The sequence below is a fragment of the Podarcis liolepis genome (assembly GCF_965112155.1).
Source record: "Podarcis liolepis genome assembly, chromosome: 7".
NCBI classification, from domain to species: Eukaryota; Metazoa; Chordata; class Lepidosauria; order Squamata; family Lacertidae; genus Podarcis; species Podarcis liolepis.
This window is the reverse complement of record NC_139561.1, coordinates 73,543,382-73,568,235: the sequence shown is the minus strand read 5'-3', so window position 1 is coordinate 73,568,235 and position 24,854 is coordinate 73,543,382. Positions and strand designations below refer to the sequence as shown.

The 24,854-nt window shown below is 49.6% G+C and overlaps 1 protein-coding gene across 2 annotated transcripts in view; it reads right to left on the bottom strand.

The window, feature by feature from the left end:
- The window catches only part of ARHGAP33 (Rho GTPase activating protein 33), a 51,406-nt gene continuing 26,552 nt past the window's right edge, over window positions 1–24,854 (bottom strand). The window contains exons 10-23 of one of the 2 annotated variants that reach the window (XM_083512285.1): window positions 23,988–24,047; window positions 22,759–22,908; window positions 21,810–21,912; window positions 17,759–17,903; window positions 14,672–14,754; window positions 14,377–14,484; window positions 12,637–12,782; window positions 10,541–10,730; window positions 10,033–10,178; window positions 9,353–9,427; window positions 7,873–8,433; window positions 6,258–6,622; window positions 5,571–5,718; window positions 1–4,837 (exon numbers count right to left, since the gene is read on the bottom strand). In XM_083512285.1, coding sequence (XP_083368411.1) covers window positions 4,410–4,837; window positions 5,571–5,718; window positions 6,258–6,622; window positions 7,873–8,433; window positions 9,353–9,427; window positions 10,033–10,178; window positions 10,541–10,730; window positions 12,637–12,782; window positions 14,377–14,484; window positions 14,672–14,754; window positions 17,759–17,903; window positions 21,810–21,912; window positions 22,759–22,908; window positions 23,988–24,047 — 2,708 coding nt within the window. In that variant the 3' untranslated portion in view covers window positions 1–4,409. Of the gene's footprint in view, window positions 5,719–6,257; window positions 6,623–7,872; window positions 8,434–9,352; window positions 9,428–10,032; window positions 10,179–10,540; window positions 10,731–12,636; window positions 12,783–14,376; window positions 14,485–14,671; window positions 14,755–17,758; window positions 17,904–21,809; window positions 21,913–22,758; window positions 22,909–23,987; window positions 24,048–24,854 lie in introns of both variants that reach the window. The other variant, XM_083512284.1, reaches the window with a different exon arrangement.

Here is a 24,854-nt window from a genome sequence, read left to right as displayed (position 1 = left end):
CAAGCTGCCAGTTTGCCTTTATTTGTTAATTGGTTTTGTTTTAAGCCAATTAGTACAAGAGTCCAGGAAGAAAGGGAGGTCGATTCATATCCGAAAAGAAGGATGCAGCACATCAGGGTAGTGAGTAAATGCTGGCCTTTAGAAACACAGGCACAGACACACGTGGCAGTGACAGCTTCACAGCATCAGAGATTGTGGGACTGCCCCTTCCCCTCCCCAGAACCCTTTGATGCCAGACCCTGGGAGACATCACACAGAGGAAACAATAGGAAGCAATCCCTTGGTGTTTTGTTTGTTTGCATGCAGGCAGCAAAACGAGGTGGTAGAATGCCAAGGGGAGTGAGATAACTGCACCACTTTAAGCCATGAGTGGGGAATACCATTGTTAAATGCTTACCCATGAAATGCAGGAAGAAAACCGGCGCATCAGGGAGGCAATTTCTTGCACAGCCTGTTTTCCGTTGTGCTACTTTCTACTTACAATTTTTTTTCATTAGAGTGCCCAGATGTAATGCAAGAGAGTTGTGCGTGTGGCAAGCGACACATGCTGAAATCGGCTACACAACTCTTAAAGGCGCAGGAGCCCTCCTCCTCTTTTGCATTTGGCCACTCTGATTTTTGACATAGGGGACTGTTACAAAAATGGGACACCCCAGACACATCCCACCTGCAATCTGTGGTGGTACAGTCCGCTCTACCATCTCAGAAATGGGTTGCGAACCATCCGGATAGCCTATTTGATAAATAAATGCCACTTCGCTCTGCTGCAGGTCGGGCCCAGGCCAAAGCAGGTCTCACCCATTTTCCTGCCAAATGTACAATTGAATAGTCGGTCTCCCAGGTCAGGAATCATTTTCAGGGTTGCACAGAACAGTATATTTGAAAGGCACAGTGGTTGCCCCGAAACTGCACCTACATCTACAATCTAATTGCCCAGAAGTTCAGAACAGCAATATGCACCTTGATCTCCCATGGAAGGTATATATTTTTATGATGATCCTGCTGTGAATGCCCAAAATTTTGTCACATTTACATAGGCACATCGGCAGACCCAGGCAAAAGCTGTGCATGGCTAGAACACATCTAAATAGAGCTATCAGCAGTTGTCTGTGTCTGAAATGTGTATTCGGGCATTCTCAAAAGTCATCTTGGGTTATTAGCATTTACTTGTGAATAAGAGCATCCCCCAAATTTTAGACATTTGAGCTGCAATCCTAAGGCTCTGCGTTGTGGGGGACAGGACTAAAGGCAGTTCTTCTGCCTGATCCAACATCCAACAGAAATGAGATTGGAGAGGTTCTGCTGTGCTCCTTCGTCCTTTTCTGCTTTTTGGTTTGTTTGTTTTTAACTAATTCCATCCCATTACTCCAGGGAGATTAAATAAAAAAGCAATAAAACACACCAGCTCCTGAACTGGCAAGAGATTGAAAGATCTGTCCATTTTGGTTCTCTCCATTTCTCCTTTTCTCCAATCTTAAATTCGGTTCTCCACATTTGTTCAGCAATTTTCAAGTTAAAAAGTAATCCGTGTGAAAATTCACCAGCATGTTAGTGCTGATTTATTCTAAGAATAATCATTGTATGCGGTTTCCACTTGTCCCACCGCTTTCCTCCAGGAAAACCCACTCTTTAGGGTCGAATCAGAGCAAACATCAATTGGGATTTCCGTGGATTGATGTTTGCTCAGATCAACGCTTAAAGAGTGGGTTTTCCCCAGGAGAAATGGCAGGGCAAGTGGAAAACCTCTTGGGCTTCTGCTTTCTAGGCACGGGGAAAGTGCATGTGTGGACAAGCCCTAATACACACAATTCTGCAAACAATTTCTCCTAATTCAATGCATTTTTGTATGTCTCTTTCACAAATGTATTCATTTTTATGTTTCAGTTTTCTTATTGTTTTGGAAAGAGCATATTTGATAGATTTGGCTCTAAACGCAAACTGAATCAAATTTCTCCCCTATCCCTACGGAGCTGGTGTAATTTATTTTCTTCTTTGTGGGGTATTCTGGTGACTTCACACCCTCCCCAGTTCAGAACTCTCTCTCAATCTCTCCATCCTTGGAAATGGAAACCAGATGATTCCCATGGCCTCTGAAATGCCCTTCCCAAGGGACCACAGGACTGCTCTGCCCATGTAGCAAATAAATATGCAGCGAAAACTCCCAAAGACTTTCCACCCCAACACAGACCAGGGCCACTGGTTTCAGTTCCAGCACCATGCTTTACGTGGGTTTTTAGACACCAGTTTTTTCGGAATGTGCTCACACGTGTTTGCAATGCAACACAAGAAGCAGCCTGCAACGAACTGCTCCTATGTAAAGCTAGGAAATAGAAGAGGGTAAAGGACCTGGGGCAGTCTGGAAGTCATTGCCACAGCAGTAGTACCGAAAGAAAGAAAGAAAGAAAGAAAGAAAGAAAGAAAGAAAGAAAGGGCAAGATTAGTGCAGTTTCTGCAGTTAAAACAAAAGGTTCAACTGTCCATCAGTCCTGGATCCGAAACTCTTAAATCAGGGCACACGTTTCACACTGAAAACCATATTGGAGGTGGAGAATTATTTCCAAGTCATTTGCATATCATTTTATACATACACGAGTATCATCTGCTTTAAGATGGCCGGTGCCTGGTAATGTAGAGGGAAGATCTGGATCTCACCACAAGAGAATGCCAGCCAGCTGGGGTGGCCAAGATCCAGATATGGCTGATCCCAAACCTCACAAGGGAATCCAGAACCTTCGAAAAGTGGCTTTGAAAAGACGAGGTTAAGGCTGCAATCCTATGTGCACGTCCCATCGAGCCAAGTACAACTTGACTTCCAAGTAAACATGCAGTAGGATCAGGCAGTTAAAAGCAGGGCATGACTTTGAGGTCACATGGAGTTCAGTGGGGGAGTGTTAACGGCATGCTCAGCTTTATTCTGATTGAAATCAATAGGACCCAAATGCGTGTGCAATTTGTCTACATCGCGCTCAGGCAGTGTTCTCATTCTCCCCCCCCCCCCCAGTGATGTGGGGGCAGGAATCGCCATCAGTAATTGTTTTTCTTCCTTAAAATTAAAAAAAGGAATCTGACATCATGAGGATTCCAAAGAAGCCTACAGGCCGTACAAAAGTGCTTTTGTGGAGTGGGAATCGCATGGGGCTTGTCACCTGTGCCCTTGCGTCAAGGTGTGATTGGTCAAAAGGGGAATAAGGCATAGATTCCCCTCCCTCTTTCCTCCCACCCCACATACCTAAAATACTGTCCCGTGAAATATATACAAACATCACAGACGCATACACACGCACACCCACCAATTCCAGACAACACAACACACATACCATATAGACATGGATACCCAACTCTATGTCCTCCCAGGCACACACAAACCCAGTTCCCAAACACACACGCACACACACACAAATTTACATAAGCATCCCATGCCAAGCACACATGCATCTTACCTTCCACTAAAAGAAACAAACCCACACACGCGAACCGATATACAAAGACCCTCCAATCCTAAGTAAACTCACAAATGCGTGGCTGACCTTCCCCTTGCCTGCCTGCCGTCCCTGAAGGTTCTGGAGACGCCAAAGTCTGCCTGGCTTGAAAGCCACAAACACATGGTCTGGGAACAGGAAGCAGGAGGTTGCCCAGTCACATTACTCTAACGAAAGCATCCCTTGTACCCCCTGGCACATATGCAAGAAACCAAGAGTCTTGTGCCTTGCTGTCTCGCCAGGAACTGGGAAAGCAGGAGAAAGGGGAGTGGGTGGGTGCTGTTAATGTTTTAATGGGGTTAAAACAACGGTTAAAAAGTTAGAACTCATCCTGGATGGAAATACTCGACAATTTTTTTTTAAGGGGAGTGATAAGTGTGCCGTCCATCCCCAGCTTTCAAAGAGCCTGCGATATCACCCAGCGATGTCACGCAATAGCATAGCTAAGTGAACAGCGCCCCACTGTGCCAGCTCAGGGAACTGCACCTCCAGGAGCACCGCCAGCCTCATCATTCAGCTCCCCTAGACATCATCTGCCGGCGATGTCTTAGGGGCAGTGTTACTGAAGCAAACCAGGTGATGTCACCCAAGGGTGGGGTTCAGACACATCACTGAGCCCCTTTGCACTGGAGATGAAGGACCTCCTCTGGAGGTGCTAGGAATCCACTGCTGGCAGTGGAGATTTTGGGGACGACAACGACAAGAGATGTAGCACGGAGCGTAACATAAACAGCCATTACGGCGAAAAAGAGGCTTAAAACGATGCGATCAAAGGCTCTGCCATGATGTCATGCCGGTCGAAGTGTGGGGGACATCATGCAGGGTTCCACAGCTGCCTTTGGAGATCTGTGTGCTCTCAAAACAAAACCATAGGCCAGTCCTCGAAACAGGCAGGCACAGCAGCCAGCGAGGGGCCTGGGCACAACGTTCCTAGGACCAATAGCGACACATCCTTCCTTCCAACACCCACATCCCCTCCCCCCGCGCCCTCCCCACAGCAAACAGTACCACAATATAATTCCATAAACACCGGTGAGGGAGAGGAGGGGGCAAGGACCCGGAGCCCAGCCCCGAGAATCCAAGGCTGGCGGCCTTTTCAGCAGTAGCTGTGCGTCTGGCCCTCTGTGTACACCGTCCAGCTGGGCCCCAGGTAGCACCCGGACGGAGAGCCCTCCCTCCTCTCCACGTTGCCGTACTGCGGCGGAGACTCATCCAGCTTCCGTAGAGACGAGGCAGCTGCCGAGGTCTGGCTCCCTGGGCGGGCAGGGGGTCCGTCGTAGGTGATGATGGGCTCCGGGCCGTAGGGGGAGCGGCCCCAGCAGGCCGGAGGCGGGCGGTAGAGCTGCAACAACGTACGGCTGCAGGGCAAAGCATCCATGAGGTGGTGGTACTGCCCCGTGGCGGGATACCCCCAGCCGAGCCTCTGCTTCTGAGGCAACGGAGGTCTGCTGTGGTGTGAGAGAGGCTGAGGGGCTCCGGGGTCGGAGTGGCTCCGGGGGTGTGCCGCTTCAGGTGGCGGGGAGGGCGGAGGGGTGGTGGACGGGGGCTCAGGGAAGGGTATGTTGACGTAGATGGGCTCTTGGCGGGCTGTCATGGGAGGCGTGGGCTGGGCGTGCGCCCGGGGGTTCTTTAAGATGGGCTGGAGGGAGGAGGGCACTGGGGGGAGGAGGGGCTGGCGCCACGGCCGCTCGAAAACCCCGTAAGAAGCGTTGAAGGTGGCCAAATACTCCGGGGGAGGGCAGGAAGGCCAGGGCCGGGCCAGGCCTGGGTAGGCAGGAGGCTCCCCCACAATCTCATAGTAGAGATTCTCGTGCTCCAGCTGGGGAGGAGGAGGGGTCCCGTTGACCCCCACCCGGGAGGAGGCCGGGAAACGGCCGTGGTGCCGGAGCTGGTGGTCCGGGAGGTAGGCCTGGAAAGCAGGGGGCCTGCTCTTGAGGGGCAAATGGCCGGCGGCTAAGGGGAAGTGCGGAGGAGGCGGGGGCTTTGGAGGGGCAAGAGGCTGGCTGGGCAAGGGGTAGGTGTCTAGAGGCTGGCGGGGGGCAGGGCAGTGCACAGACAGGGGAGGCGGCTGGTGGCGGAAGCTGTAGGCACCTGGTGAGGCAGGAGACGGGGAGGACAGGTGGTAGGGGTCCGAGAAGGACTGCGACGGGTGGTCTCTCTGGGCGAGGTCAGCAAGGACCCTCCGGTAGGGGGAAAAGGAATCCGAGCTGCTCGGGGGGGACGCCTGGCTGAGAGGCACCTGGAGAGAGAGAAAAGCAAGGGAGGTGGGGCCACGATTAAGGACTGGGATGGAAATATCAAGTCTATTAAATAATAGGTAAAGATAAAGGGGTCCCTGACCATTAGGTCCAGTCGTGACCGACTCTGGGGTTACGGTGCTCATCTCGCTTTAGTGGCCAAGGGAGCCAGCGTACAGCTTCAGGGTCATGTGGCCAGCATGACTAATCCGCTTCTGGAGAACCAGAGCAGTGCACGGAAACGCCGTTTACCTTCCTGCCGGAGCGGTACCAATTTATCTACTTGCACTTTGACGTGCTTTCGAACTGCTAGGTTGGCAGGAGCAGGGACCGAGCAACAGGAGCTCACCCCATCATGGGGATTTGAACTGCCAATCTTCTGATCGGCAAGTCCTAGGCTCTGTGGCTTAACCCACAGCACCACTCGCGTCCTTATTAAATAATACACTGCTCTTAAATGTCTGAGAAGTGTTCCACCTTTCAGGAGCCCTTGTAAGTTCACACCCCAGCCCAGCGCTTCCGGAACCCACAAGGCCCTCACCTGGCTTTCCCCCTGCCGGCTGCGGAACTGGCTGCCGATGCTCCTGCCCCTGGCCTGGCCTTGCAGGGCCGGAGGACCGGGGGCCTTGGGACTGGGGCGCACCATGGAGTAGAGCGCCCGCGCTCCACTCGTCATCTCTCCCGCCTTGCACTCCAGGGACAGGGAGCGTCGGAAATGCGTCCGGGGTTCTCGCTGCCCGCGACCAGCCTGCTTCTGACGCTTCTGCTGCAACGCCGCCTGGTGGGCGCTCTCGGCCAGCGCCAGCGCCATCAGCCGAGCTGGGTTCTTGGGGGGAGGCGGAGGCGGGATGTGCCGCAGCACAGACAGCACGCCGGGGGAGTTGGGAGCTGCTTCGGCCTTCGGACCTGAATAGGAAAAAAGGGAAAGGGAGAGAGATTAGAGCCGGTCCTCCCATTGGGGTGGTGAAGGAACTTTCCAGGACTAGGAGCACAACAGAAAGACTTATAACTGGTTGTTGCTCTTCCTCTTCCAGGATGGAGCACAAGGAGGTTCCTGATGAATGCAGGATGTGGTACCTGCGGCTCTCCAAATGTTGATGGATCACGACTCCCATCATCCCTGTCCGTCAGCTGTGCTGCCTGGACCGGTGGGAGTCGTAGTCCTAAAAGTCTGGAGGGCACCAGGTGGGCAAAGGCTGCCCCGCTACTACTTCAAAGCAATAACAGCAGTAAGCAAACGGTCCTTACTGTTGGTATAATTTGAACAATGGGTTAAATTACACAATGCTTGGGCTCATGCCTTGGGAAGTACACCCTCCCCACGCCTGGAGGTTCTGAGATAAGGGTACCAGGTGCACTGGGTTACCATAGCAACACCAGCAACGCCGGGTGTATGATTTGCTGAGTCATTCACCTTCCCGTTGGTTCAGGAAATATGCCTATGTGTAGAGATTTGTATAGTTGTCTCTAGGGCATTGCTTTCATTATATCCTCTGTGTGCGTGTTTTGTCTTGATGATGTACTGTTTGCATGTCAGGATCTGACTCTGAATCTGTGGAAAGTCAGCGGAAGAGGCTGTGGGTTTCATGCAGTAGTGTTAGATAAGAATAAGAATAAGAATATTAATTGTACTGGGTTGCACCAGCCACTCTTCCAACAAAAACAAAAGCATAATAAAACACCAAACATTAAAAGCTTCCTCATACAGGGCTGCCTTCAGATGTCTTCTAAAAGTTGTGTAGTTATTTATCTCCTTGACATCTGATGGGAGGGTGTTCCACAGGGCGGGCGCCACCACCAAGAAGGCCCTCTGCCTGGTTCCCTGTAACTTCACTTCCTGCAGTGAGGCAACCATCAGAAGGCCCTCAGACCTAGAGCTCAGTGTCCGGACTGAAGGATGTGGGTGGAGATGCTCCTTCAGGTATATAGCACAAGACCAGAATAACTGTACATAGCAGTTTATCTATAGTTTAGCTTTCTCTCGTGTCTGGAGACAATACACACTTTGTTACTTTGAATGGTGTGGGACTCTGGAAGATGTTCTGCTGGGAGCAGGAAATCTCTGAAGGCTCTCCAGGGGTTCCATGAGCTCTGTTGATACATCACCCTGGCTGAGGAGAATTACCAACCGACACCCACAAGGGACCAACACTTACTGAGTGGCGACGTGCGACCTTTGGCTTGCGTGATCTTGCAGCGGACTTCACGCTCGCAGCTGTCGCTCAGCTGCCCGCCAGCAGCACACAGCAGCATTGAGATCATGTGCGGCGGAGAGGCATGCCCACCGGGGCCCCTGGCCTCGCCCCCGGCGAACATCTCCAGCATCTCTTCAGGGAGGGAGACGGGCAGCGGCTCCGACGTATCCTTGCCGATCGTGGGGGGCGAGCAGGGAGAGAGCGCCCGCCCAGGGCTCGGAGGCCCGGAGTCGTCCGAGACCGAGGGCCGCCGAGCCGGGGGGCTGCACTGGAAGGTCAGCGGGTCGAAGTCCAGGCCGCGGAGGCCGGGGGGGCTGAGCTCCAGCTCCGAGTCCAGCTCCGAGTCGCCTTCCAGCCAGGAGGAGCGGCGCCGGACGGCCACATCTGCTGCCCCAGCCGCCAGACCCTCGCCACGGCCGGACACGGAGGAGCCCAGAGAGGAGCATGAGCGGCAAGGCTTGAGGGTAGGGAAGGCATCGCTGCTGGAGTGTGGACGTCGCAGGCAGGGCAGCTTGGGGAGGCCTAGGACACGGACCGAGAAAGGATTTCAGGATTTCAGACCTTGTGATATATCGGTATATCGCAACGTTGAGCTGGTGGAAACCAGATATCGCCCAGCCCTACTTTCCACATCCTGCAGAGCTTCAGCATACATGGCTGCCCCTTTGCAAGCCATGCGCTTTGCATTCAAAAAGTGCCAGTTTCAATACCTGGCATGGCTAGGTAGCAGGTGCCGCCTGAGTAGGCCAGGGGTGGGGAACCTGTTCTCCTCCAGGTGTGACTGGACTACATAATCCCTGACTATTGGCTATGCTAGCTGGGGCTGATGGGATTTGGAGTCCAACAACAAGTCCTCCAGCCCTGAAACAGACAATATTCAACTTGATGGCCAAGAAGTCTGGCAAATGGCTGGCACAAGGCAGTTTCCTTATGTTGCTATGATCTTTTTGGCAAGTGATTGTGGTGGCATGACCCTCACGGGCAAAGCAACGCCAGCTGCTGGCTCCCTACCCATCAGGTTTAAAGCCATGAACTAAAACCACAGAAACCTACCATGCAGACCTGTGCTCAGGTTGCTTGTTTGTCCAGCAGAGGGAATAGGTGCAGCTCCCAGCTGCAAGTCTAAAGGTAGGTTTGTGCAACCTGTTTTTGTAGCAGGGATGGGGAACTCTAGCTGTTAATGAACTACAACTCCCATCATCTTTGACCAGTGAGAGCAGGGGCTGCTGGGAGTTAGGTTCCAACAACATCTGGAGGGCCACCACTTGCCCACACCTGTTTCAAAGGCAAAAGTCACCTGGAAGGTTGGCATTCTATGCAGCTATTATTCTGCCTTATTTACTGAATTTATATCCTGCACTCCCTTTCCTAAGGAGCCCTGGTGGCAGCCCCTGGTGCCCCCACCTCCCCATATGTACCAGCCTATGTGGTTTCCTCTTACCTGCAATACTGGCCTGCGATGTCAGGGACTCCTCACTCTTGGCTGATCGCAAGGTGACAGTCTCAGGCTGGCCCCCTGAAGCAAGACGGGACAAGGAAGTAGGTTATTAACTGAAAAGGGCCTTAACTCAAGGTCTCAATCTCTCTTCCAGTCCTCACCCATGAAACAAACTTTATCCACTCTGGAATAAATATAAAGCCATAGAGGAATGCTAGTTGGAAGACTTCGTTTCAGGTTCCCTGGCAGTATATATTGTACACCGGGCAAGCACACCACACCACACCGGTGGAATTTATTATCTGGTGCAGAACTGAGCATCTGTGTATCTCAGCTTCTTTTTAAAAACAAAGCAAGCTTCTAGCCCTTAAGAGTGCTGCTGACCGGGGGCTTATCCACACTTCCCTGTTGTTCTGTAATATGTTTTCGCCACTTGCCTAGCAGGGTGGTGCAACAGCCTCACAGCAGTGGAACCACTGCAACTTACCAGGAAGAGTGAAGAAGTGGCAAGGTCTGGGCTGTGTGAACACGCTAGTGGAGCAAACCCAGTGCTGCTACAACTCTGGCCTCACCGCCACCTTGCCCCTCCCAGATTGGAGGAACCTCTCCTGATTTGCACACTGTCCCGAAAATCCATGGATGAAGAAAGCAACCCACGATCGGGTGTTGACCAGGTCTCTCACCTGGCAGAGACTCCCCAAGCCCAAAAAGGTCTCCGAGGCGGTGCGATTTCTTGCGAAACGTGACCGGCGTTTTGCCAATGGCGAAGAAGGCCTTCCAGCTAGGACCTGACGTCTTCCGCAGCCTCCCATTACTTTCTGCCTTTTGCCTGCAGGTGGGAGAGACAGGTCAGCCCAAGGCCACCAGCTCCGGCAGCTAAGCAGTCCGAGCCAGTGCCAGATTGCAGAGAGCCGTCCCAGTTGCCTGCTGTCACTGCAGTTACAAAATAAAAAAACAACCTACAACCCACTTCCCTCTGAAACATCAGCTCTCGAAGGGTCATTGCACGTAGCAATCTGACAATGGTCTTCACAGTAGCATAAGAACTGCTTCCCCGGATCAGGGTGAGGTCTATTTACTCCACCATCAACTGGAAAGCAGGGCATTGAAGTGATGTGAACCCCCTTGTTGTTCGCTCCCAGCACCTGATGTTTAGAGGTATACTGCACCTGTACATAGAAGCCCAATTACCTGGTGTCAGGTGAGCTCAACACAGAAGAAAGTTTCCCTTGGCCCTGCAGATCGTTGGATCCCTGCTTAGCCTCTGGCTTGGTAGCCTTGCATAAGGCCTGGGTCCGTGCCTGTGCTTCTTCCAGAGACAGCAATCGGGTGGAGGGGCAGCTGACCACCTGGGATTTGGGTCGGGGAAGGAAGCAGCGCCCTGTTGGAGGAGACAGGTTGCATGAGTGCAAAGAGGGATATGGCCTCATGGCCCACCGTCTGGATAGGCAGCCAGGCCCACACTTGCCCAGCATGAGGAGTGCATGCAGTCATAGGGAAAGGAAAGTGCACCCCCTCTGCATTATGTGGTTTTGCATATCAGGACATCATAGAAATCATTTGTTCCTTAACATTAGGTAATTGCAACCTCAGATGAACAACAACACATGACATATGACTCCGTGCCATGATTTATTTTACAGAAATAAAGCCAAGATGGAGAAATCATGTGTGAAAAACTAAGTACACCCTTACTGCTTCCATACAAATTAAGAGGCTAAGTAGCAGGCAGGGGCTGCTAAACAAATGTCCTTGCTTAATTGATCATCAGCTAGTGTGTCCACCTCTACAAAAGCTTGGCAGTTTGCTGGTCTGGAGCATTCAGGTGTGTTTTAACACAATGCCAAGCAAGAAAGATGACACAGTGCTCTTAGATGAGCATCAGTTTGCTACTTTTCCCAGTCTACCACCTAAGACAAGAGGTCCATCTTGTACAATGAAAGGGCCGGCTGCATTTTGCAACTATTTTTAAAACATTTGGTACTTTAAAAAGAGTTGCATACATACTACATATAAAACGTGTACGTTCTGCCTGAAAAGAAACCTTTCTTGAATCATCAGAGGAGCGAAACTGGCAGCTGAATCAGTATTTGACTTGCTGACACCTACCCCTGCCATGCAAATTGCAAAACCAGGCTCATTTGGTAGGTGGCAAACCTCCTGGCAGGGCTCTTTAAATATTTGTTTGCTTAAAAATTTATAGGCTGCCTTTCTGTCTGAAGGCCCCCAAGGAGCTAACAAATGAAACTAGAGTCAACAATTAAAAAGGCAGCAATAAAAAAAACCCCCAGAACAGTTAATGTTTGCCTTCAGCCTTTGTTCTGCGCATGAATGATTCCCCCGCGACTGCTGCCCATCCCAGAGTGGGGGAGCATTTTATTGTTGGAAAAATCTAGGAGCCAGAGAGATAATTTTAGGAGCCAGTTCCTAAGGAGCTGGCCCTCTTTAGTAACCCTGGTGCCAGCTGCCAGCCCATATATATATTCAGATCCTCAATTTTTGCACCCTTGAATATAATGAAATGCTCAAATTGGACCTCCCACAATGTTATGCCAGACCTCATGGTGAACAAGAACGAAATGCTTTCAAGAATCTCAGTAACATCCCATATCATCCCATAACTCTAAGCTCAGTGGTGAAAGCAGAAGCAGTTTTCAACCCAGAACTTCCCAGAATGCCCTCTGTATCCGTTCATTTCTACTTAATTTCACTTCTGCCAACAGTCAGATGAATTATACCCTGCAAACTAGGGAGGCCCCATAAGAAAGAACATAGGACCTTGCCCTATAAGACACATCACTGGTCCATCTAGCTCAGTTTTGCCTACACAGACTGGCAGCCACTCTTCAACGTTCTAGGCAGGAGTCTCTCCCAGCCCTAGGGATTGAATTCCCAGGGTTGTTTAACCATCAATCCCTCTTCCTGGGAAGCTCTGGAAACTGTGGTTCTGCAAGGGGTCTCCTAAGCCCTAATGAACTATAGCTCCCAGGATTCTTTGGGGGAAGCCATGACTGTTTAAAGTGGTATGAAAGTGCTTTAAATGTCTGGTGCGGACGGGGCCTCTTCATCAAGGAAAACCGGTGACAGCTCCTTGCCTGGGAGTAGATTGGAGAACAGTGGCGAGGTGAATAGGGCTCCATCGACCATACAAATTCAAGCAACCTAAACTGTCCTGGTTTCCTTCAAGAATTCTGGAGCAAGCAAGCAATTCTGTGACAATGAGGCAGAGGGATTTCTTAACAGATTTCATAGCAGCCTCAGAAAAAGTCCCCTTTGGCGCGAGCTACCTGCGCTGTCCTTGCCGACGGAGGTGAAAGTGTCGCTGAAGAGCACCTGAACGTTGTTGAGGAGGAATTCAACCACGAGGGACTGGACTCGGACTTCCTGGAAGGCATCGGCACCGCACTGTGCGACAACCTCCAGAGCCATTGACCTGCCGTAAAAAGCAGCGAGGAGGAGGGATTACTAGAGAGCCGCGTTTTCCTGTAAGATGGGCCTGGGGAGGGGACAAGCACGTGCTCACAGACCCAGAATATAATCGCTGAAAACCCAGAGGGCACAGTCCCTCAGTAACATGACAGAGAAGGGCCAGACCCACAAAGCAGCATGAGAGAAGCGCATGTGGAATGTGGAAAGGGCCCCATGAGGAGGAGGAGGCTGGTGTTGGAGGGAAACCCCAGGGAACCATGGGTAAGTGATGGGGAGGTGTCAAGATCAGGAGCTAGAGGGGAAGGTAGAATAAATGCTAGTAAAAGCTCAGGTGGAGTATTGGATGAAGCTCTCAAGCAAGGATGGTTAATCATTTCCAGGCCAAGGCCTGCATTGGTCAACTCACTGAAGGCCAGAGGGGGTGCAGGGATGGATTAACAGTGCACACTCACTAAGTGCTGAGCCGAGGAGGGTGCTGTCTCAAAGCCCGCTAAGTAAGGCGCTGGGCTTTGGGAAGGAGGCATGAGGCTCTGACATCTCCTCCATCTCCTTCCCAAAGCCTACTTAGCTCTTCCCAGCTTTCGGAAAGACGTGGAAAGCTCTAGGACCCTGCCAGAGCCCTCACGTCTCCTTCCCAAGGCCAGGGGCCTCTTTACCTGCCTTTGGGAAGACAGTGTGAGGACTGGGGCTGGGGGGGAGAGCGCCAAATGTTGGCCTTGCACAGGGTGCCATCGTACCCAAGTATGGTGGGAAGTAGGTAGGCCTTGAGGCACCATCAAAAAAAGCCCTTTGGGCATGATGGCATCACAGCAGGGACCCACAGGAACAGTGAAAAGAATGACAACATTTCATTGTTTTTTCAAGGGAGGAGAGTCATGGGGGGACGGATGCAGCCTGCCCGCTAGCCATCTTTGAGCTAGAGGCCCTAAACAGGAATGCCTGGGTAGGGCCCCACAACAATCCCTTGAAGGTAGGGGTGGGAAACCTGACAATCACATTCCCTGGGGGGAAAGGGTTGGGGAGCCCAGTCAGGTGGTGGGCAAGGCCAAAACATACCTCCTTCTTACACACACACCCCTTAGCCCTGAGTCATAGCTCCGTAGGTAGAACATGAGACTCTTCCTCTCAAGGCTGTGGGTTCGATCCCCACATTGGGCAAAAGATTCCTGCACTGCAGAGAGGGAGACTAGAGGGCTCGCTCCCCAGGTCCCTTCCAGCTCTTTAATTCTAAGATTCACACACACACACACACACACACACACCCCACCAATCTCACACAGTCTGAGGCCTGAGCCAGAGTGCCAGAATATGCTGGGGACGAAATGGGGGAAGTCGAGAGGTGCTTAAGAGCTGTAGATTCTTATCCCTCAGGGCTGAGTGCAGGAAGGGCCGACTTCATGCCCCAGAGAGTTATGGGTAAGGGCTGGTGTTAGTACAGGGGAAACGCTGCGGGAACAATGGAGAGAGGATTGAAAGAGCGCTGCAGGCAAGAGCTGGAGAAGGCGCAAGTCAGAGGAGCATCGTGGCAACACAGGGAAGGCACGGGGCAGGTTGGGGTGGGGGGTGCCGGTGCAGGGCCATTGATCTGGGCGTCTCACCGCAGCAGGTTGGGTGCCCAAACGATGGCTAAGTTGCGGATATGCATGCTGGTGTTTTGACTGTGCATAGCCATGCGGGCCAGGTGCCGCAGCAGGAATTCCAGGGTCCTGTTGGGACAGAGCAGAAGCTGCTACAGCTAGACAGTCCGCTTCGACGGACCGCCGGCCCCCTCGCAAACCCCGCCCTCAACACCATTCCGCGCCCCCCCCTTGCAAGGGCTCTTGCATTCACCCTCCCTCCCCTCGCTGGGAGAGCCACCTCGGGCACCGTGTTCACGCCTCAAGCAGTGCCTACCTATAGTGCGGTGGGGGCAGCTGCTGGATGACGTCGTGCACTCGCACCAAGCGATCCTCGTTCCCAGAAACAGACACGGCCTCCTGCGACGACAGGGCAGGGGGAAAGCAGAGGGAAGGAGTCAGCGTGCTAGCCAGGCCTCTTGTGGAACACTAGGGCTGTGCACCACTCCCCCTAAGCTGGTGATTTGGACCAGCCCTGATCCCATCCAGGGCTGACCTATATCAGTTTGGGGTCCAACCAGATCCAGTGCACAGCCCTGTGGAGAAGGACTGGGAGAGTTTGCTTCCAGGCCCGATTCAAGGTGTGCACATTAGTGTTTGAAACCCTAAATGACAAAATCCCCAAATCTCTGAAATACCATCTCTATCCCTACTGACCCACTCGAGTGTTAAGATCAGCAGAGGGGGCCCTCTGGGTGGTTCCACCACCTTGGGAAATATGGGGAATGGTGGTCTAGAAGAGAGCATTTTCTGCGGCAAGCCCTGAATTGTGGAACTCCCTCCCCAAAGAGGCGCATCTGGCAGCTTCATTGCACAGCCTCTGCCATCTTCTGAACATCATTATTTATTAAATTTGCATGCTGTCCTCCATCCAAAGATCACGCGGGATCACAGGGGAATTTACAACCTTAAAAATGCACCTCTTTACTCTGGCCTTTGACAATTAAGGTCTTTTGTTTTGAGGAAGCCACCTCCTTTACTAAATTCCTAATTTTCTCTTCCATTTGGAATGCTTTTACTTGTCTTACAACTAACACTGTTATGGCGACAGGTGATTGACAGGTGGACGGCCCTGATAAGGAGCCTGGTCCAGCAAGCTGAAAAGCTTTCCCAGCCCAGATCAAAATGTTTCCTCTAGCATTTGACCAAAATCGACCCTCCTGCCACTTAAGCCATAGCTGTCAACTTTTCCCTTTTCTCTCAAGGAATCCTATTCGGAATAAGGGAATTTCCCTTTAAAAAAGGGAAACGTTGTCAGCTATGACTTAAGCATGTGCGGTTAAGACCTGCAACATAGAAGAAATCTTTGCCCTCTTCAATGTGACAGCCCTTGGGTATTTGAAGAGTAAACAGAACAATCTTTTTTGGAGAGGGAGGGGAAATTTGTGGAGGCTGTTGAAAGGCAATGAACAGGAGCAAAACAAAGCAAGGTGATAAGGAATAATAAATAAATTACAAAGCAGATTTTGGAGTGCGGGGAACAAAACCTTCCATTCTCATTTCATTGTTATTATGAACATGGATACTGTTTATGTAGTTAGCCTATTTTAATGGTAATAATTTTGCAATGTTTTTATTGCACTTATTCTCTCAGTGTGTGTATATTTATATATGTTTATCTGCTGTAAATTGCTTCGAGATCTACAGAAACAACCTTTAAAAAGAAGGACCTAGCAGTTGTCCATGAGTCAAGTGCTTCTGCACTCTTTGGCCAGAACACTGGATGGTGGGAACAAGTTTACTTCTTAGCGGGCAACTGAGAAAAATACTGCATGCATGTTTTTTCTTATATTTTCCCCAAGTAACAGGGGGTAAGCCTTGCTTGTCGTTATTAAAATGAAAGCTGAGAATTCAGGAAAGGGGGCTGAAACATCCCTGGGGTGGGCTTAGCGACACCACCAATCCCTTCTGCTCCAGCTTTCAATTGACTGAGAAGGTGAAGTCATGCCTCTGAAGACCCCAGCTCATATTTATCACTAGCCATGCCTGGATGTTGCCCCTCAAAGTATCACAAATACAAGCCAAAAGGAATTTAAAAGGAAGGGGGAGGCAGGCTTAACCAAGCCTGAAATAGCCCAGCATGAAGAGCAGGTGACTCAAAAGAATAAGGAAGTCGGGAGAAATTGCTGCACATATTATTGTGTAGGCAGCAACGTTGGCGGGCGATGTAATTGTACTCCACTGCTCCACCCCCTCTTCTTCTTCTTTTGTTCCGCGACTCCAATTTTTATTGTTTAGCCCTGGGAACATGCACACAGAGTCGGCACGGCCAACTCTCACTTGACAGTTTGAGCACACAACAGCTGGCGTTTCTGAGACACTGGGACGCCCACAGAAACTCACCTGGCACACAGGGCAGGTGATGGATCTGGCAGGGGAAAGGGGAGGGGTCATTGACACAAGTTGTGCTCACTTTACTGTTTCTAGTACAGTGGAACCTCAGTTTTCAAGCGTCTCAGAAGTCGAAGGTTTTGGCTTTTGAACGCTGAAAACCTGGAAGTAAATGCTTCCGTTTTTGAACACTTTTCGGAAGCTAAATGTGCCACGCAGCTTCCCTATTGAGTTTTCCGGACGTAAATGCTTCTGGAAATGCAGGCTTCAGTTTTCAAACATTTCAGAAGTCGAACCGTCTTCTGGAACAGATTGCATTCGAAAACTGAGGTTCCGCTGTACAGTGGTACCTCTGGTTAAGTACTTAATTCGTTCCAGAGGTCTGTTCTTAACCTGAAACTGTTCTTAACCTGAAGCACCACTTTAGCTAATGGGGCCTCCCGCTGCCGCTGTGCCGCCACCCCACGATTTCTGTTCTTATCCTGAAGCAAAGTTCTTAACCCGAGGTACTATTTCTGGGTTAGCGGAGTCTGTAACCTGAAGTGTCTGTAACCTGAAGCGTCTGTAACCCGAGGTACCACTGTATGTTCATGCATTGCCATGAGGACTACATTGCTCAAAGCAACTTATTAACAGAATGATGTACACAGGCAGCTCAGAGTCCTGCTCTGGACTCCCCTCCCGAATGTGGTGTGGCGGATGCATATGAGAGGCAAGGTCATTTCAGATGTGGTCCAAAGCCTGCCTGCACCCACCTTGGATTTCATTCTGCTACCTTGTAACGAGAATGGGTGGTAGCTATCTCAAATATATTCAGAACAGTGGCTGTGCAGCCGTCTGTTGTGGACACTCTAGTTCTGAATTTCTAGCTCTCTGGATTTCCAGCATTGAGCAGGGGTTAGATTAGACGGTCTACATAAACCACTCCAACTCTATGATTTCTTAAAGGGGTAGCTGAGGAATGGTAGAGGCGGCAGCAGTGACCGAAAGCTGAGTGGGTGGGAGACTTCTCCCGGCGGTCTGCAAGACTCACAGCAAACTTGTTGTAGAGTTGGTAGGTGAGCAGCGGGTTTGGCAACTCCCGGAAGTACAGCTTGCAAAGAGAGCTGACAGAGTGGATGTCTTGTAAGTAGACGTCCCTGGAGAGCTCGGGCACTCGCTCACTGTCAAACTCGTGCCTGGAGGAGATAGGAAGCCGCGGGAAGAGAGAAATTACACAAAGCAGTACAAATTGCACAGTGACCCACAGCCAGGCAACCTTTCGCTTGGCCTACTTAGGGCCAAACATGATGTGACGAGGCAGCTTTCTGCATGTCTGCCCAAAGGGGTGACTCTATTCTATACATGAAAAGAAGCGGGTAGGGGAGAGGACTAAAACCTTTGTTCCTTGCCTTATCACAATGCTCTCTGTTGCTTTAAACTTTTCTCCCAGTTCCAAAACCAGGATCGCGGCACTGATTTATTTTATTTCTATTTCAACCGAAATCTTCCAGCCATTCAGAAATCCCAACAGAAAGGAATCAATGCAAGACAATTAAAATCCCGCATTCAAAACACCTAATGATGTTACTGCTGCTTCTACTAATCAATAAGAATTCCATATATTAAGTAGTGGGATTAAATAAATATCTCTGTATAGCATGCATGGGTAAAACAACTAGGAACCTCAAAAAGAAATCATATGGAAAACGTTGAATTCTCAGAATGGTAATTACACTATATCTATCTATCTATCTATATGAAACATTACAAGTAGCACATAAAGCGCTAGGAGTAAACATCATAAATTGATGGGACACTGTGTCAAGGCTGAGTAAGGCTAGACTGGGAACCCTTGACTCCATATGCCAGCGATGAGAGACCCAGGGCCTCTGGTTCCAGTAGTAGATAGGTAGCCGTGTTGGTCTGCCATAGTCAAAATAAAAAATTCCTTCCAGTAGCACCTTAAAGACCAACTAAGTTAGTTCTTGGTATGAGCTTTCGTGTGCATGCACACTTCTTCAGATACACTGAAATAGAAGTTGCCAGATCCTTCTATATAGTGAGAAGGTGGGGAGGGGTGTTACTCAGAAGGATGGTGGGAATGGGAGATAGGCAGATAGCTGGGAGAGCCTGTTGACGACTCTTAACGACTGTAATAGGTCTTACAGGAAAAGGCAAGGGGTGGGAAGGTCAGAAATGGTTTAGTTATGTATAGTGAGATAAGAATCCAATGTCTTTGTTAAGCCCAGGTCTTTTCATGGTTTTAAGTTTGGTAATGAGTTGTAATTCAGCAGCTTCTCTTTCCAGTCTATTTCTGAAATTCCTTTGTAGTAAAACAGCTACTTTGAGATCTTGTAGATCAGAATCCAAACAGATGTGACCAGAAAACACCATCACTTACAACAAAATCTAAACCATGCTGAAAGGAGAGCCATAAATAATCTCAGAAACAACCCAGACATTATAATTAAAGAAGCAGACAAAGGTGGAGCTGTCGTCATCATGAACAAAACTGACTACATTCAGGAGGCTCACAAACAACTTTCCAATACCGCCTTTTACACAAAATTGGACTCAGACCCCACACAAGAATACAAGAAAGAACTAAACAAGATTGTTAAGGAGCTACCCCCACACATCCAAGAACAGATCCTCACCAACACACCAACAGAACCTCGACCAGGAACTTTCTATCTTCTACCCAAAATACACAAACCAGGAAATCCAGGACGCCCCATCATTTCAGGTATTGGCACTGTTACAGTGGGTGTCTCCGGTTATATGGACTCTGTTCTGAAACCATATGCCATCAATGCTCCCAGCTATGTACGTGACACCACAGATTTTCTGAGGAAAATACAATCTTTAAATAATCTTCCCAACAACACTATACTAGCTACTATGGATGTGGAATCTCTGTACACCAACATCCCACACAACGATGGTTTACAAGCCATAAGGAACACCATATCAGATAAAACCACAGCGGACCTTGCCACCAAACTCTGCCAATTTGTCCTTACCCACAACAACTTCAAATTCGGTGATGACCTGTTTCTTCAGATCAGCGGCACAGCAATGGGCACCCGCATGGCCCCACAGTATGCCAACATCTTCATGGCAGATTTAGAACAACGTTTCCTGAACTCCTACCCACTCAAACCTCTCTTGTACCTGCGATACATTGATGATATTTTTATCATCTGGACACATGGTCAACAGACCCTGGACACCTTTCACCAGAAATTTAATGATTTTCACCCCACAATCAACCTTACAATGAATCAATCTATGCAAGAAATACATTTTTTGGACACTACTATAAAAATACAGGATGGGCGCATAGACACCACCTTATACCGCAAACCAACTGACCGACAAACATATCTACATGCCTCTAGCTACCATCCCAAACATACCAAACAGTCCATTGTATATAGCCAGGCACTACGTTACAGCCGCATCTGTTCCAATTCTACAGACAGAGACTCTCACCTAAGGGATCTACAGCAAACCTTCTCAGAACTAAAATACCCAGCAGATGAAGTTAGACAACAGATCAACAGAGCCAGACTGATACCCAGAGAGAACTTGCTGCAAGACAGACCCAAAAAAGAAAATAACAGAACACCTCTAGTCATCACATACAGCTCCCAAGTTAAAACAGTACAACGCATCATCAGAGATCTACAACCTCTCCTGGACAATGACAGTTCTCTTTCTCAAGCTCTGGGAAGAAGACCTTTCATTGCCTACAGACAGCCACCCAATCTTAAACAACTCCTAACCCACAATAATACTACAACCAGACTTAACACAGACACTGGCACCAGAGCCTGCAATAAACCCAGATGCCAACTTTGCTGCCACATACACCCGGACAACACCATTACTGGCCCCAACAACATCACACATACCATCTCGGGACTATTTAATTGCTCATCGTCTAACATTGTGTATGCCATCAAATGCCAACAGTGTCCTTCAGCTCTCTATATTGGACAAACAGGCCAAACCTTACGCCAAAGAATAAACGGACATAAATCTGACATCAAGAATCACAGAACAGAGAAACCAGTAGGAGAACACTTCAATCTCCCAGGGCATTCTATACAAGATCTCAAAGTAGCTGTTTTACTACAAAGGAATTTCAGAAATAGACTGGAAAGAGAAGCTGCTGAATTACAACTCATTACCAAACTTAAAACCATGAAAAGACCTGGGCTTAACAAAGACATTGGATTCTTATCTCACTATACATAACTAAACCATTTCTGACCTTCCCACCCCTTGCCTTTTCCTGTAAGACCTATTACAGTCGTTAAGAGTCGTCAACAGGCTCTCCCAGCTATCTGCCTATCTCCCATTCCCACCATCCTTCTGAGTAACACCCCTCCCCACCTTCTCACTATATAGAAGGATCTGGCAACTTCTATTTCAGTGTATCTGAAGAAGTGTGCATGCACACGAAAGCTCATACCAAGAACTAACTTAGTTGGTCTTTAAGGTGCTACTGGAAGGAATTTTTTATTTTGACCAGGGCCTCTGGGTCTCTTTATGGTTGGAATGTATCCTTGAGCTGTGGTAACAATTGCTTTCCTGGATGGAGAAAGGTGTGTGTGCATAGGAAGCAGACTTTTGCATGGCTGGAATGCAGCCTAATCTGCAAAGGTTTGCTCCGCCCACTTTCGCAACTTGCCCTGCCCACCACTGACCTAAAGTCCATGGAAAGTTGCCTATGAGGCGCTACAGACACCAGGCTGAAAAATATTTCCCTGTCCCTCTTGTATGCAGCTGTCCCATGTGGTGAACCACTTCCTGTTTGGGGCGGAACTTTGCCCGAACTACCAGTCTCGGCTCCTGTGCCACAAGGCACAGAGTTCACTTCCTTCCTCCTCCTCCTCCTCCTCCTCCTCCTCCTCCTCCTCCTCCATATGCTCCTTTTCATGTACAGGAAAGACCCTCCTTCATTTGGGAGTAAGATAGATGTGGCCGTCATATCCCGTCTAATTTGGTTGTTAAACCCCACCTTTGCCTCTAGGACTTTCTGTGCTAAACGAGGACCCGGCCCACAACCCCTGCTCCTCCTGACCAGGGCTCACCGCAACCGTTGGATGTTGGAGGAGACTCCAGAGAGACGGTAGATGCCATCGACAATGCCATGCTTCTCGATGAAATCAGAGCAGGACCGTAGTACCTGGGGGACTGGCATAACAACAAGGAGCGTATCTAATAACAACATAACAATCATCCTTACAACAATCACATAAGGTAGGGCCAGTGCGATGGCTAGTTGTCCCCGTGGGTCAACATGTTAAATTGGTTTATTTTATTTTTTCTCATAGAGGTTGAGCTCTGGCCACAAGCACTCATAAAGGACCAGGGAAATGAAAGTGGTAAGCCACAAAGCTGCAAAAAATCTTTTAATGTTGGCAGCATGATTGATCTGAGCATATGTCTAGTGAAGAATGAGTGGAAAATTAGCAACCAAACCTAACAGATGCATATTTTTGCTAGTTAGCATGAGAAGGGGCTAAGTCCACAGAACTGTATGGGTGGGCAGATACTCAGACCATAGAAATACAATAGCTAGAGAGGGCTCTGTGTGATGTCACTTCCCCTCCTCTTAGCTCTGTTCAGCCCACACATGTGGGCACCTGGAAGGGTAAATGGCAATTCATATATCCTCTCCTGCCCGTTAAAACCCATCCCACAGAATGCTCTTCAGTTGGTGGACATACTAGGGACAGAAATCAAGCCAGGAGTCCTGACGTAGTTTGAGGAGAACCCTCAGCCATACAGGCCACTTCCACCCCTTCCAACGCTGCAGAGGAGAGCCAAGTGTGGTGTGGCAGTTAGAGTGTTGGACTACGGCCTGGCAGACCACTTAGCCATGAAGCTCACTGGGTGATCTTGGACCATTCACTCTCTCTCAGCCTAACCAACCTGACAGGGTTGTTATTGCTGAGATAAAATGGACTGTGTGTTGTTTTCCTACTAGCAGATGAGGCTGCACTATCGGTAACAGGAAGGATCTGTGGGCAAAATTACCATCATTGCCTGAGTTCTTGAGGTGTTCGCCCAAATCGCAGCCAAACACCCTCTCTCGGAGGATCCCACGCTGCTTCAGGCGCTGCTTGCTGGGCCTGGACTTCATAAAGGTGCGAAGGAACCCAATGAGCTTGCCATGCTTCTTGGACACTGGAACAGAATGAGAGAGAGAGGGTTGAGGCCCTTCTCCAAGCCACTGCAGGACAGCCACTGCATGCGGGCTGCATCATAACGCCCAAGAAGACAGCAAAGATGCTACTTCCATGCAGGGATGGCAAACGTGTGATAATCCCAAAGAAAATCACCCTCCCCAAGCTGCTGCTTGCTGCAGGAAGATGGTATTGCAGCCAATACACCGCCAGAGAGCCCACCGGGTGCTGCTGGACTATGGGCTCCCATCAGCCCCCAGCCAGCATGGCCAATAGTCAGGGATGCTGGAGCTGCGGCAAAACACCATCTAGAGAACCACAGCCACCCCCCATTTGCCACAATACTTTTTCTTCCAGGAGAGAGGGCAATCTTGGCAAGGACTTTCGTCAAGAACGCAGAACACAGGGGGGGGGAGCTGAAGCATACAGCCACCTATGCCATGATCTCAGCCCAGACTGGGGTCTCCTAAAGTTGCTATTTAAAACACATTCATGCGTGCAGATTCAAGAATGAATTTAATGTAATGTATGCTTAAGTCTAAGGGACGCGGGTGGCGCTGTGGGTTAAACCACAGAGCCTAGGACTTGCCGATCAGAAGATCGGCGGTTCGAATCCCCGCGACGGGGTGAGCTCCCGTTGTTTGGTCCCAGCTCCTGCCCACCTAGCAGTTCGAAAGCATGTCAAAGTGCAAGTAGATAAATAGGTACCACTCCAGCGGGAAGGTAAACAGCGTTTCCATGCGCTGCTCTGATTTGCCAGAAGCGGCTTAGTCATGCTGGCCACGTGACCCGGAAGCTGTACGCCAGCTCCCTCAGCCAATAAAGCGAGATGAGCACCGCAACCCCAGAGTCGGCCACGACTGGACCTAATGGTCAGGGGTCCCTTTACCTTTACTTTATGCTTAAGTCTGGGTTGGTCCAAGATGTTCAGCTGCCTGAGGCGAAGGACAAGATGGTGCCTTCTTCTGATTCCACATCCAGAATCTGACAGACTGGACACTGGACATTGGCAGAAGGACACCAGGGGCAAGAAGGCTAGCTTAGGGGGTGCTGAGCAGGCCACATTGGGCCGTGTCTCACCTGAGGTTGGAGAGAGGAGGCCTGGGGGCCCGGGGATGCCACAGCTCATCCCTTCTGCATCTGCACAGGAAGACACACAGAGCATGAAAGGCCAGGAAAGATTAAGAATTCGGTAGCTCAAAGCTACTGGCATAAGTTGCTGTCCCACACTTCACCTCATTCAAACAGAGTTATTTTCTAGGGCTGGTGACAATCTTACATAAATGCCATCTCTTTTCAAACCACCACAATGCCTGAAGCAAACACATCAAATCAGAACAGCACAAGGGCATGAGGGGAAGATGAAGTAATTTTTTTGGACATACAAAATGGCTGCCATAAACCTCCCCTCTCCCCCACTTCCAGTCCTTGTCATTTAGTCGCCTGGGGCATTTCCCATCCCTTTAGCACTCTTAACTTGTGAGTCAATGTCTTCGCCAGGGCTACTCGCCATCGTATGCTGTGCCATTTCTCGGCTGCGGCCTACTTTTGAGAGCTGCCCTGATAGATTTCTAGGCTGCCCGCCAAAAAAACTCGGTACAAAATAAAATGAATTGCCTCTTATTTTTGAAAGCTTCACACAGTAACCCAACTCACATCCTAATGGGGAAAGCTAACACAGGAGATGAAGGTGAGGGGAGTCTAACTGCAGAGAAATGATGGTTGATAGAGATCATGGTTGAGGAAGTCAATGGTTGTAGTGGCTGTGTGAAATAGATGGCAGGTGAAATTGGGTGAGTGTTTATGAATAATATGTGTTATGTTGGTCGAAAGTTTACATTATACTGCCTCGTAGTATTCTCTGACTTTATGAGTATTGATATTATTTATGTGTATGCTTTATTTTTATGTAAATCATTTGACATCATTTATTATTTATGTAATTTT